Genomic DNA, 13,946 nt, shown 5'->3' on the forward strand with positions numbered 1-13,946 from the left:
CACTCTGCACCTGAATCCCGTGGGCCTCCCACTTCCTAACTGTTGCTAGTGTAGTGTAGCCCCAGCGATTCCCTAGGCCTAGGCCTATCCTATTTCCGTGACAGTGGTCCTTATACCACTTACTTAGTATATGGTTTGCGTGGCCCCTGGGGCCTAACTGTATTACTTACCTGTGTGACTTAATGTATGCTTGAATAAGACTGTGTTGTACTTACCTCTAATCTCATAAAGAGTGCTGAGGGTTTGACTAGAATAAATACACTTTATTTTATATATATATCTGTTGTGGTGTCCTTTCATTTGGTATTCAAGGGATTATATATGGTATCACAGCTGGCTTCACATGCCATTCAGAGTTTAGCCTAAGACTGCTCTTGTCCATGCTACCACTAGGATAGCTGGTCTATAAGGTTGACTTTACAACCAATCACCATAAGGGTTGTTTGGACTGACATAAGGTGTACACTAGAACTAGTGACATCATACATCAGGCCAACTTCTCACAGCTGCCATTAAATTAATTGCATTTTTGCTCCCGCAAACTGGACATGAAATCCCTAGCTGCCAGGGACTTCCATAAAACTCTGTGCCTTCCACAAGATCTACAAACAACCAAGTGCCACCTCACGCATGCCGTTGGGAGTCAGGCATTATATCAGATCTTAGCCGCAAGACTACATCCGCTTCCCATAAAAGAATTATATTCAACATGGAAAGCACTCACAGATATCACAGAGTGTCGTCTATGCAACTATAGAATGGAGTCCCTGGCACATATACTCCTATGTTGCCCGGCTCTACGGCAAGCCTGCCGAATCTACCTCAGACCCACACTCCTCCTACTGGGCACTCGCACAGCAAAGGATCCCATCTGCCAGCTCTACACCCTGGATACAGTGAAGAATATAGCCAATTTTGGCAAATTCATTTACCATGCTTGTTCACTCTTGAACAAAACAAATGGCTCACGGAGACAGTGACTAATTAGTTTGACATGCTCCATCAGAACAGAACCCCCCTCTGCAAGGACTACTTTTCCTTAGGGTCTCAACAAATGGACACTATTGATACTTTAATCTTTATCTGCTAAGTACACAGTCAGCAAAGGCTGTGTATATACCCTTTCGTTAGTACGATTTTAAAGCTTGATTCGGTTTTTAATCTATGATATATGTTTTTAACTTTATATTGTAATGATTTTAAGTAATTACTCAATAAACGTATTCATTCATTCATTCACATAGGTTTAGATGGGGCAAATCAGAAACATATCTCGCAATTCAGTAGCAATTTTTTAATATGACCTCTGCTGCATTTGATGCAGTCCATTATGCAACACTAATGACCAGTTATCATGATATGGGTATTCATGGCAAATCTTTTCCTTATAAATACTCTTTTATGGCAAATATATTCTACACTATCTCCCAACCACCATGTACTTCATCCTGCATGCCCAAATACTTGAGTTCACCTCCTTAGTTCTCCTCCAGACATAATACAATTCTTCTAGCTTGTTTTAATTACGCTGATAATAAACATATTATTGCCATGCTACAAAGTCTCCATGACACCATGCTGTCAATGCTTGTACCTTGCTTTGTCAATGTCACTAGTTAGTTGACTGCAAACCACCTTACCCTGTTCAGTGGCCTTCAACATTACAGCCTAAATAATGAGGGAAACGGTAAGCTGTCTCATCCTTTTTATATTGTTTTATGGTGTCTCTACTCCTTTGTATGCTATACTATCGCACAATCACAGTATCTTTGTACATCCTATGAGAATGGTGCTGGTGCTTTTAAAGGCTCCTCTATCCAAAGTTGTACGGCCACAGGAGGTGATCTTTCACTTGTATTTATGGGTTGCTCAATATGAGATGTATATTTGGCAGTATAAATATAGGGTTCAGTTGCATTTTAATGAATAAATTATTCAGGCCTAGTTTGATGCACATATATCAGCAGCTAATTATATGGGTAGCCATTTACAGTGCTGTGCCTGATGCAAAGAGTGGCTGTCTACCCCTGAGCCTTAACCGGCTATTGCATCAAATCCTAGGTCTGCCGCAACCGAGCCCAAGAAGGCTACAGCATGGACTCTATGTTTAGTTTCCTGAATCCATGCTCGCCCTATGACATTTCACAAGTTAGGGGATGTGTGCCCCTTTCCACCCCTACTTGCTGTCCTTAACTGGTGACCCCACCATAGCCCTTGCACTGGAATGTTTTTAGCTTGAAGCATGCTCTTCCCATCTAGCATGTTGGCAACTTGTCTCTGACAGAGATGTTTTAATCTATGGGCAAAGTGGCTGTTGCCCAGGGCCCCCCTTCTAAGGGGCACACTGGGAAAATGAACTATTTGGCCCTTGTATATTCTATTTCTATCTCTAGAACTCTCTCCCTCTCTACCTTCCTATACCTCTGACTCAGTCTCTCTGCCCAGTGTCATCTTAAGAAGTTCTGAGGTCTCAGGCAAGACATTTTTCAACTAATTTTCTGTGATCCTGTTAAAGCCTAACATATAAATTAGTATTGTTTGGCATCATGCTAGCTTGAATTAGCAGGAAATCCATAATAAATTCAAATGTTTTCCTTATCGGGGCCCCTAAAATGTCTTGCTCAGGGCCCCAAAATCCTTAAGATGACACTAGTCTCTGAGGCACAGCCATCACCCCTGGATCTCTGAGTCCAGTCTGCTGCATGCACCTGTGCCAGGCCTGACTACTGTCACTCCTGCATTCCAAGGTCTCCCTGAAGAGCATCTTCAACCTTCTTAATCACAGGTTCGTCTTTTGATCCAGGGATATAAAGTAACTGGAGCTGTCTCTGCACTCCTCCTCAGGGTTTGTAGATTGTGAGATGTACAAATACATGTTACTGTAAGCCAGAAGTTACAACATAGCATCTTTCCTTGTCCTGTGCAGACACAGCTTCATTCAAATCAATCCTAGCTTTTTTCTTATTGCTCTTATCAAGAAATCAAAGGTTGTTGAGTCGAGTCCAAACAAGAACAACCATCTTGCTGGGTAGTCGCCATGCCCAGGCCATTTTGTAATGTCAATTTAGGACATATGTGGAATCTATCATTACGCAAGTCATGAGTTTTACAAGCATGACTCCTGGGCGAAAATCTTCAAAAACTATGTGTAATTTGCAAAGTTTATTATAAACTTTTATAAAGTGCACAAAAGCAATCTTCCCAACTCCACAGTCTCGTGCATTTCATTTGCATTTTCAATATCCATTAGTATATACTTTCTTAGTTATATTCTACTTAAAATGTGCTTTCACCAAACAGTCAAACGTTTCAATTGATATCTGTGGGTAGTGTTTAAAAAGGTATCATTTGTGAATCCTGCCAAAATATTTCAGCAAAACACCACAGTAAAGATGTAAAAGGTTCACATATTCGACTCTGGATCTCCTCCACTATACTAAGACTGTAGTGAAAAAAATGTGTCCATTGTCACTTGGCAGACTGGTGATTTGCTCTCACATTGTCCTATCCTATGCTGCTAGTGTCATAGGAAAAATGTGCTGAAAATGCACTCTTTCAATTTCAATTTCATTATCATAAACATTTCTTGGATAGATAGACCTACGATACTTTTGGGTAGGGTCACCATCCAGAGTGGGCCACTTTAGAAGATCACAATGCAGATCCAGTATGCAGGTACGCCTCTTTAAAAGATCACAATCCAAAGTGCGTATGTACGTACGCCTGTTTAAAAGATCACAGTCCAGAGTGGGTACATACACCATTTTAAAAGATTACTAGTCACCATGGGTCAGTTCTGTACTGCTTTCCCTAGCAGTTGCGTTGACCCACACTCTATCTCTGGACAAAAGCTACTTTTTCCTCATTGTATCTCATCAGCCGCTCCTTTTCTCACTTCTTTTCTCTTGTCTCTAACACACACTAGAGCCCTTCTCAGAAGATGTGATGTTTCCTACCTTTTCTCACTCTGTCCCTCGCTTAATTCCACTATTGCTGCATTTCCAATGTGTGTACCTGTTTTCTCAGTAACCCTGCTATATTTTCATTACTCATGTCTGTCACTGTCCAGCAGGTTCTATTGTCTCAACTTTAATCCTCGCTGTTTTCTCCCTACAAGCCTTACTTTCCAATCACATTCACCTGTTTCCCCTTCTCTCTCATCTGAATTTTATGTTGCATTCTCAGTAGTCTCTGGAATTCTAGAATCCCCCCTCCCTCTTCTCAGTCTATCTTTAAGGGTCAGACTTGGGAACCAAAGGCTTCCTCAAGATATTGCTCAAACAAGCCTTGCTGCCTTCATCTCCTCTTGTAATCTCTCTCTATCCATCCATCCATCCTCTCTCTCTCTCTCATCCCTCTCTTACCCCTCTCTGGACGTTCTTTCCCTACCTTCCCCCTCCCTCCATCTCTTTCTCCATCTTGAACCCTTCACTGCCTGCTGCTATTAATCTTGGGGAGCTGGGAAAAGTATCAGAGGCACCTGGGCTTTCAAAACCTAAACCTACCTCCAAGGACTCCACCCCACCAAGGAAATGCCAGGTGGAATAAAAGGCCGGTCAGACCTTGCTATCTCTGTTCAGCATTGCCTGCTGTTGTCATTTGCCCTCTTTCTCATAAATAGGACCTACTCCCTACTACTTCACCGGTCTAAAACCTCTCTTTCTCTCTTAAACCATCACTGATCTATACCCAGCTCTTCTGGCTCTTCATTGTGCTCCCTTCTCCGTTGTCCAAGATGCTGCCCCCTCTCTTGCACCCCAGCAGTGCTCACTATTACTATCTGTCCAAACTATCCTCTTTTTCCTCAGCAGCTCCATTTTATTTTATCTCTGTCGCTGCCTTTTCACAAATTTCTGGGTCTTGGCCAAATGCTAGCAGGTTGGCTCAGATTGGAAAGTTAAAAGAAGAAAGATTTGGGTTAGCATGCAGACAGTGGAAAGTAGAGGAGATCTACTTTCCTAAGTAAAAATTACGTTTTTGTGTATTTGAGGGACAGCATGGCTTATTATGTTATTTCTAAATAGAGCAAGTGTAGGGTCCATGCTTTTGTGTACTGAAATGCACATAAAAACTTTTATTGGGTAGTATATCAACATAGCATGTACACAAATGTTATTGTCCTATGCAAATATAGGTAGGTATAAAATCGAAGTAAAGTGTCAAGATGTCAGTGGCGCCCCCGGCCGTGGTTAGACGCCCCTTTTTCGATGGTTTCCGCCTTGCTTTTTGGTGTTATTTTATTTTTCTTTCTTTGTTTGTATTTCTAAAATTTATGTATCCTGATAACCTCTGAGGTGCACTCAGTATTTTGTTAATTCGGCTGAGCCCCAGGGGGCCTATTGCTTCCTTGATGTTGTCGAACTTGTATATATTAGCGGCCGGCCCTGGTGGTTGTAGGCCCATGTTTGTATGGAGTTTTTTATGTGCAATAAAGGTTTTCGCAAAAAAAAAAAAAAAAAAAAGATGTTAGTGGCGGTCCATGCAGGTATTTTGTATAAACCAACAGGAGCAAAAACCCATAAACCTTGTTGAGAATAGGGTAAATGTGCAAAGGACAACAAGAAATTCTCAACTGGTATCATTTAACAAGGACAGTTACAGATGTATGAACAAAGCATTACAAGAAGGAAGGAGAGACTCTCAGTCAGTTAACTTTGGAAAATATGCACATAGCATCATGTATTTAGCAAAAGGGAATGGCAAGGATACAGGAACATAAATAAAATGGACAAAATTACAGTTGTAACAGCACTGCAAGCAAAAATGAATTTGCGTAAACAACCCGAATTGTACTTGGTGCTCAAGTGTGTTCGTGACACAATGGTGAGGCGACGCAAGTGACAATGTGAAATCAGCTAGGAACGGCGCGAAGTGGAGTGAAGTGAAGAAATGTACAGTGAAATCAAGGGTTCTAGTTAGAAGTTTTCAAATTAGTAATTAATCGTCAGTTATTCATAGAACCACATGAGAGATGCGCCATCAGTTACGCTGACAGGTCGACGGTGTTTCGATCCAGTAACTTAGGATCATCATCAGGACCGGGTTGGCATAGTAAAGCGGTGCTGGGAGAATGGAGGAGCCGTACACTGTGGTCAATCGGTGTTTCTAGGGACTGGAGGCAATAACGTCTGAGTAGATCTGAAGGGTGGAGCTCGAGGGCCGTGTCAATTATAAGCATCGGCTGTGGGGAGCCATTGAAGCGGCAGCTGGAACTGGATAGAATTGGAATTAGAGCTCAGGGTACGTATACGACGAATCCTCAGCGGGAAACCATAAAGGGCTCTAATAAATAGAGATTCCGTAGGGCGCGGAGGGCGTATAAATCAGCCTGTATTCCTTCTTGTAATGCTTTGTACATACATCTTTAACTGTCCTTGTTAAATGATACCAGTTGGTCCATGCAGGTAAGCACGGTGGGCGGGCGGGGTGGGAGGGGTGAAAGTAACATATGACGGGATAAGGAATATAAAATAAATAAATAATTAAAACAACTTACCTTGCGCTCGCCGCATCGCCAACTCGGCGACGCGGCAAGCGCAAGGTGCGTGGTTTTAATTATTTATTTATTTTATACTCCTTATTCCATCGTATGTCACTTTTATCCCCCCAGGCCAGCCCCACCGCACTCACCTTTACGGACCACCACTGCAAGATACATAGGTGGAGTTAAGAGTAGTAAGTCTATATTTTTCTATATGTATTTTAGTAGGGCTGTACATTAAAAACATTCTGGTAGAGAAGATATATATAATATATATATATAACCATGATGCACAGTTGTGCATGCCCACATGGGCGGGACTACAAAACCATTGCGAGTGCAATGTGAACATCTGCTGCCTCATCTCCATAAAAGCCATAACCATTGATGAAGGGTGGAAGCGCACCCGAAACGCGTTTGGAACATTGGCCATATTTTAAGCTGGAACCTGTGATGCCACGTGCCCTGAGAATGCTGCAAATAAAGGATTGAAACAACGACAGTGTGTGGCACCTTCAATGTTGCGAGCAACTGCATTTGGCATATTTATAATATATATATTTATATATTATATATATATATATATATATATATATATATATATATATATATATATATATATATATATATATATATATATATATATATATGTGATCAAGGGCACTGGATGCCCGAAACGCGTCGTGAGGAGTGAGGAGTGATATAATGTGAAAATAAATTCACCTGTGAAATACAAACTTTCGTGTGGGACGTTACCTTTCGTGTTCGCCGCAAGGAGGTACAGGTGTTGTGATATATATATATATATATATATATATATATATATATATATATATATATATATATATATATATATATACACATATATATATATATTACCTACTGGCGGTCGCCAGTAGGTAGTTATAGTTAGGACCTATTTTCCATAAGAAATCCGCAACATTCTATTCCCAATAAGTCTGGCACAGGTTGACGAATCTTCACGAAATTTTACAAACCTTTGGCCAGCTCCCGTCCGCTCCTATCTTGAAAGTTTCGTGGTGATTCATCAAGCGGGGGCCGAGAAAAAAGGGGGGTCCCAAAACGCGTTTTCCCCATCCAATTTCCCATAGGACCTGTTGACGCAGCTACAGCCCGAACTGCTGAACGGAATTACACCAAATATGGCAAAGAGGTAGTCCTCAGTTCAGACTCGTGCCTTTTGCATAAATGGTGTAAATCCGTTCAGTAGTTCCTGAGAAAATTAGACTAAAAAGATAGATATATCTATGGCCTCGGAGGATCCGCGCACCCTCCCCGCACCCTAAGTGCACCCTGTGCGAACCGAGCACGCACCCTCCCGATCACGCGCTGAATGCTAATTGGCTGTTAAGTGTCTGTCTACATTCGAAAACAGGAACTGTTGGCAGCCATTTTGTGCCTCGGTAGAAGCGAGGCTGATTAAGTAAGGGAAATAAGTGTGTGAAAGATGTAAAGGGGGCAGGGTAGAAATACTCTGACCCTCTAGTGTTGCTTAGGGGGTCCCAGAAGGACCCCCTGGGGCCCCCTTTTTTTTTTTTTACGGCGAATGCGCGCAGGGTGCGCGGATCCGGCCGAAAAAGAAAAAAAAAAACAAAGCGCGGACTTCCGCGCTTCGTTAATAATTAGCCCCCGGGTGGGCCAAATCCCGGGGGAAAAATCTTTACAAATAAATGGGGGAAGGGGGCTGCGTGGCCCCCCTATTAGAGCCCGCGAGGGCCCTGGAGACCGCCACCCCCCAGGGCCGGCTCCTACAGTGTCCTGGGGTGCCCACCCCCAGGACACTGTTGTTTGCTATGAGAGGGCGGGAGTCTCCCGCCCCCCCATAGCAAACTTCATTAGGATTTTGAAAGAGCTCTCTCTTTCAAAATCCTAACGATATTGCTTTTCCACACGGGGAGCTGCATGTCAGGATGAAGGACGCGGAGAGCCGGCTGGAACCGTGGGGGCGTTGGGGCTCCCCCCACGGTCCCTAATGTTTTTTTATAAGCCCTGGAGGATGGGGTCCCCGGGGATAATAAAAATTAGTGATAGGGGCTATTTTTTTTTTTACGGTAAAATTAGGAGTCGTGCATCCTAACGCGTTGGGTGCTCGATTTCTTTTGCTTAGGGTGCGCAGTTCCTAACACGTTGGGTGCGCGAATCCAAAAAAAATGGAAAAAAAAAACAGTTTTGAAAATATAGTTTAAAAAATATTTTAAAAAATATTTTTAAATTTTTTTACTATTTTTCGTTAATAAACCCAATAAAAACAAATACTATTTTTTAATTTTTAAAAGAATTATTTGAAAAAAATAAGTTGATAAAAAAGTATTTAAAAAAACATAATTAAAGGAATTGACACTGAAATAGAAAAATTTCGAAATCCAATGAAAATCATTAAACATCATAGCTTTAGAGATAAGTTATAGATAGGAATTAGCATTTAAAAAATCTTTGAAATTCAGTGAAAAAACCATAGGTTTCATGCACGTTATAATTAGGAATTGGCATTTAAAAAACCTTAGAAATTCACTAAAAAACCATAGGTTTCAGGGGCGTTATAGTTAGCTGGACATTTCCCTCGTACAAAACCCTAGAATTTCCCCCGTTATAGTTAGTTCAGCTAACTATAACTCGCGCCCCCGCAATACACTGCTGATGACATCACATAGTACATCACTCATGACATGGTCAGTGACATCACTGGTGACATCACTGATGGCATCTCAAATGACATCACTCATGACATCACTGATGACATCATCCATGTGATAAATTAGTGCATCTTCTCACACCCTAATATAACCTTTGATACACCGACTCAAAATTTCAGACGGCAATTCTCAAAACCAGAGATACTCCAATACCAATAACTACATACCCACTCATTGACTCTTAGGTCTACACACACATCCACTCACTCACCTGTACAGTCACTCATACTTACAGTCACTTAGTACAGGACTATCATATTCATGTATACACCTATATAGACACTCACACACCGCTAATCATCCATAGAGGTACTCAGACACCTAGTCAGTCATGCAAATAATTAATCACACTCCCATTTACTCACCTATACAATTATACACACACAAGTTCACTTACTCATAAAAATAGTACCACATTCTTAAGCTTTTATACAATTACTGATACAAGCACACACTCATTCATACAGCCACTCTCACAACCACACACTCTCACATATAGCCAGTTATATACTCTTACACACATATATACTGCCTTTCACATATGTAGTTACTCACACATGTACCACTGAGATATACATTCAATCACTAACACACCCATACATACACTCACCCAACCATACAGTCCATTACAGATGCACTCTTAAAACCATGCACTCATAGAATCACCCACTCACACATCTATGCACAGAGTCACACACACCCCACCCACACAAACACTCAGGCACCCATACAGATACTCAGACAACCAAGCAATAACCCATATAGACACTCATATAGCTATTCACAAAACCATGCAGCCACTTATACACCAACAGACAGACAGATACAGACATTCACACAGTTTAGTCACTAGTCTGCAGTAAGATACGTTTAATGACTCACTTATAGAGTCAGTCACGCACCTACAAAATCATCCATTCATACACTTATACACCCACTCATTCTTCCATAGGCCTTTCCCTATATATATTAAACATATTTAAACTTTACAGAAACACAGACTCACTGAATGACGTCATCAGTGATGTCATTTGAGATGCCATCAGTGATGTCATCAGTGATGTCACTGACCATGTCATGAGTGATGTAATATGTGACGTCATCAGCAGTGCATTGCGGGGGCGCGAGTTATAGTTAGCTGAACTAACTATAACGGGGGAATTTCTAGCGTTTTGTACGAGGGAAATGTCCAGCTAACTATAACGCCCCTGAAACCTATGTTTTTTTTAGTGAATATATATATATATATATTGTTCTCTTTAATAGGATCTCACGGTGGGTTTCACTCTTTCATCTCATTTTTTTTCCAGGTTCAGTAAGGAGAACAAAGACACTCAGGAGCCATACACCTTCCTTCCCTTTGGAAGTGGACCCAGGAACTGCATTGGAATGAGGTTTGCTCTTCTCAATGTGAAGGTTGGAATAGTTAGCCTGCTGCAAAACTTCAGCTTCCAGATCTGCAAAGAAACACCGGTGAGGAACAAAATTTTACTATAGCATGGCTTTCTTCTGTGTGGACTAGTCTGCTGAAAAAATGACTCACTCAGCTTGTGTGCTATGGGCCCAATTCACAAATTGAATTGAACATCTGCAGCCACAGGTCTGTGGCCTCACATGGGTGAAAAGTTACAACGTATTGGAATACTAAAGGTTTCCTAATGCATGCCTGGGAATCTGAGCGACCACTGTGCCTTCCTAGGCCGGGCCGCCCCCACGCTCCTCCTGCTGCTGCTCCCACAGCTCTGCCGCCTACTTCCTGTGTTGTTTCGCCGCTGCAGGCGACCCAGCCGCCGCTGAGCCGCCCGCACTCGTCTTTCCCGCTTTTCCCGCCGCTGCCTCCCTGCGGCCCCGCCCCCGCCAGCCGATTGGTCCCCCCGCTCCCGCCACCCAGCAGACCCTCCCTCCCGGCTCCCTTCTTATGACGCCCCCGCGCACGCGCAGCGGTCACGCGCAGCGGGCGCGCCGATTGTGCGCCGAAGGTGCGCCAAAGGCAAGCCCGTCTGCGCCCGTCCGCGCCTGGACCGCGCCCAGCGCCAGAACCCCTGGCCCCCGCAGAGGCCATCCCATCCGCCGGACCTACGACGCCGCAACACTCAACGCACTCAACACCGGCCGAACCTCCGGATGCTACCGAGCCACCCCGAGACGCACCCACGGACCTTTCTGCTGCCGATCCTGCAACTTCTCCAGCATCCGGACCTGCACCGCACCCGCCAAGACGATCACCAGCAGTAACCACCTGATGTGCATCCTGCTCAACACCCGCTCCGTCCACAGACATGCCGTGGAACTCTGGAACCTCCTCGACACCACATCTCCAGACGTCGCCTTCCTAACAGAAACCTGGATGAACACCTCCTCAGCGCCCGACATCGCCATCGCCATTCTGGACGGATACAAGATCACCCGGAAGGACCGCGTCAACCAGACTGGAGGAGGCATCCACATCGTCCACAAGAACACCATCTGCATCACGACCAACTCCGACGACACCCTCACGGCAGCCGAACATCTTCACTTCCGGATCCACACCGACCCCAAGACCACCCTCAGAGGCACCCTCATCTACAGACCCCCAGGACCCCGCACACAATTCAGCGAAGACATCGCCGACTTCATCAGCCCGCACGCCCTCCCCTCCTCCGACTACATCCTCCTCGGGGACCTCAACTTCCACCTGGAGAACAACAACGACCGCAACACCACCACCCTGCTGGACAACCTCGCCAACCTCGGACTCAAGCAACTGGTCAACACCCCCACCCACTACGCCGGCCACACGCTTGATCCAGTCTTCTCATCCAGCAAGCACATCACCTTCAGCCACTCCACAGGACTTCACTGGACCAACCACAGCTGCGTCCACTTCAGCTTCAAAAGAACCACGACCCACCACCAACCGCAACAGGCTCCCCACAGGAGCTGGAGCAAGATCACCACCGAACAGCTCACCACCTCCCTCAGTCAGAACCCACCCGCCAGAACAACGGACCCCCACCGAAGCAGCACGCAACCTCACGAAGTGGCTGACCGACTGCGCCGATGACATCGCGCCACTAAAGAACCCTACCAGCAGGCCCAGAAGCAAGAAAGCCTCCTGGTTCACTGACGAACTCAAGCACTCCAAGAAAAACTGCCGCACACTCGAGAAAGCCTGGCTCCTCGACCAGACCACAGACAACATGACCGCCCTCAAACACGCCACCCGCAAGCACCACCAGCTTATCCGCACCACCAAGAAGAAATCACTGAAGGAACGACTGGACAACAACACCCACGACAGCAAGGAACTCTTCAGCATCGTCAAGGAGTTCTCCAACCCCAGCACCGGCAACAATGACATCACTCCCTCACAAGACCTCTGCGACTCTCTCGCCTCGTTCTTCCACCGCAAGATCGCCGACATCCACAACAGCTTCGGCGCACCATCAACGCACCCAACCGCCGAACCAACGACCTCCATCACCACCCTCTGCTCCTGGACCACGGTGACCACCGAAGACACAGCCCGCACGATGAACACCATCCACTCCGGATCTCCGACCGACCCCTGCCCCCACCACGTCTTCAACAAAGCCGACTCCATCATCGCACCCCAACTACGGGACATCATCAACGCCTCCTTCAACACCGCCACCTTCCCGGAGAGCTGGAAGCACGCCGAGCTCAGCGCCCTACTAAAGAAACCAACAGCGGACCCTACCGACCTCAAGAACTTTCGCCCCATCTCGCTCCTCCCCTTCCCTGCCAAAGTCATCGAGAAGACCGTCAACAGACAGCTTGCAGCCTTCCTCGAGACGAACGGATCCCTCGACCCCTCGCAGTCTGGTTTTCGAGCCAACCACAGCACCGAGACCACCCTCATCGCAGCCACCGATGACATCAGAACCCTGCTCGACAATGGGGAAACAGCGGCCCTCATCCTCCTGGACCTCTCTGCAGCGTTCGACACCGTCTGCCACCGCACCCTAGTTCAACGCCTCAGCAACATCGGTATCCAAGAGAAGGCACTGGAGTGGATCATCTCATTCCACACCGGAAGAACACAGAGAGTCCGCCTCCCCCCGTTTCGATCCGAGGCCACCGAAGTCATCTGCGGTGTTCCGCAAGGATCATCCCTCAGCCCCACCCTCTTCAACATCTACATGAGACCTCTTGCAGCCATCGCACGCCAGCACAACCTTAACATCATCTCCTACGCCGACGACACCCAAATGATCCTCTCCCTCACCAGAGACCCCGCCACCGCCAGAACGAACCTACATGAAGGGATGAAAGACGTCGCCGAATGGATGAAGAACAGCCGCCTGAAACTGAACTCAGACAAGACGGAAGTCCTCGTCCTGGGACCATCGCCCTCCGCCTGGGACGACTCCTGGTGGCCCCCCACTCTGGGCGCCACCCCCAAGCCAACAGACCACGCACGCACCCTGGGCTTCATCCTGGACTCCTCCCCCTCGATGACCAGACAAGTCAACGCCGTCTCCTCATCATGCTTCAACACCCTACGCATGCTCCGCAAGATCTTCCGATGGATCCCGACCGAAACCAGGAAGACGGTCACCCAGGCACTCGTCACCAGCTGACTGGACTACGGAAACGCCCTCTATGCAGGAACCAAAAGCCAAGCTACAGAAAAGACTCCAACGCATCCAGAACGCCTCCGCCCGACTCATCCTGAACATCCCCCGACGCAGCCACATCTCCGGCCACCTGAAGGACCTGCACTGGCTCCCCATCAGCAAGAGGAT

The 13,946-nt window shown here is 45.8% G+C and overlaps 1 protein-coding gene across 1 annotated transcript in view; it reads left to right on the top strand.

Moving 5' to 3' along the window:
- The window catches only part of LOC146796559 (cytochrome P450 3A21-like), a 426,463-nt gene that overhangs the window by 392,219 nt on the left and 20,298 nt on the right, over window positions 1–13,946 (top strand). Inside the window, exon 12 of the mRNA XM_085629195.1 lies at window positions 10,506–10,668. Within this exon, the coding sequence (XP_085485321.1) occupies window positions 10,506–10,668 (163 nt within the window). The remainder of the gene's footprint in view (window positions 1–10,505; window positions 10,669–13,946) is intronic.

This window comes from Triturus cristatus, chromosome 10, assembly GCF_964204655.1.
Source record: "Triturus cristatus chromosome 10, aTriCri1.1, whole genome shotgun sequence".
Classification (NCBI taxonomy): domain Eukaryota; kingdom Metazoa; phylum Chordata; class Amphibia; order Caudata; family Salamandridae; genus Triturus; species Triturus cristatus.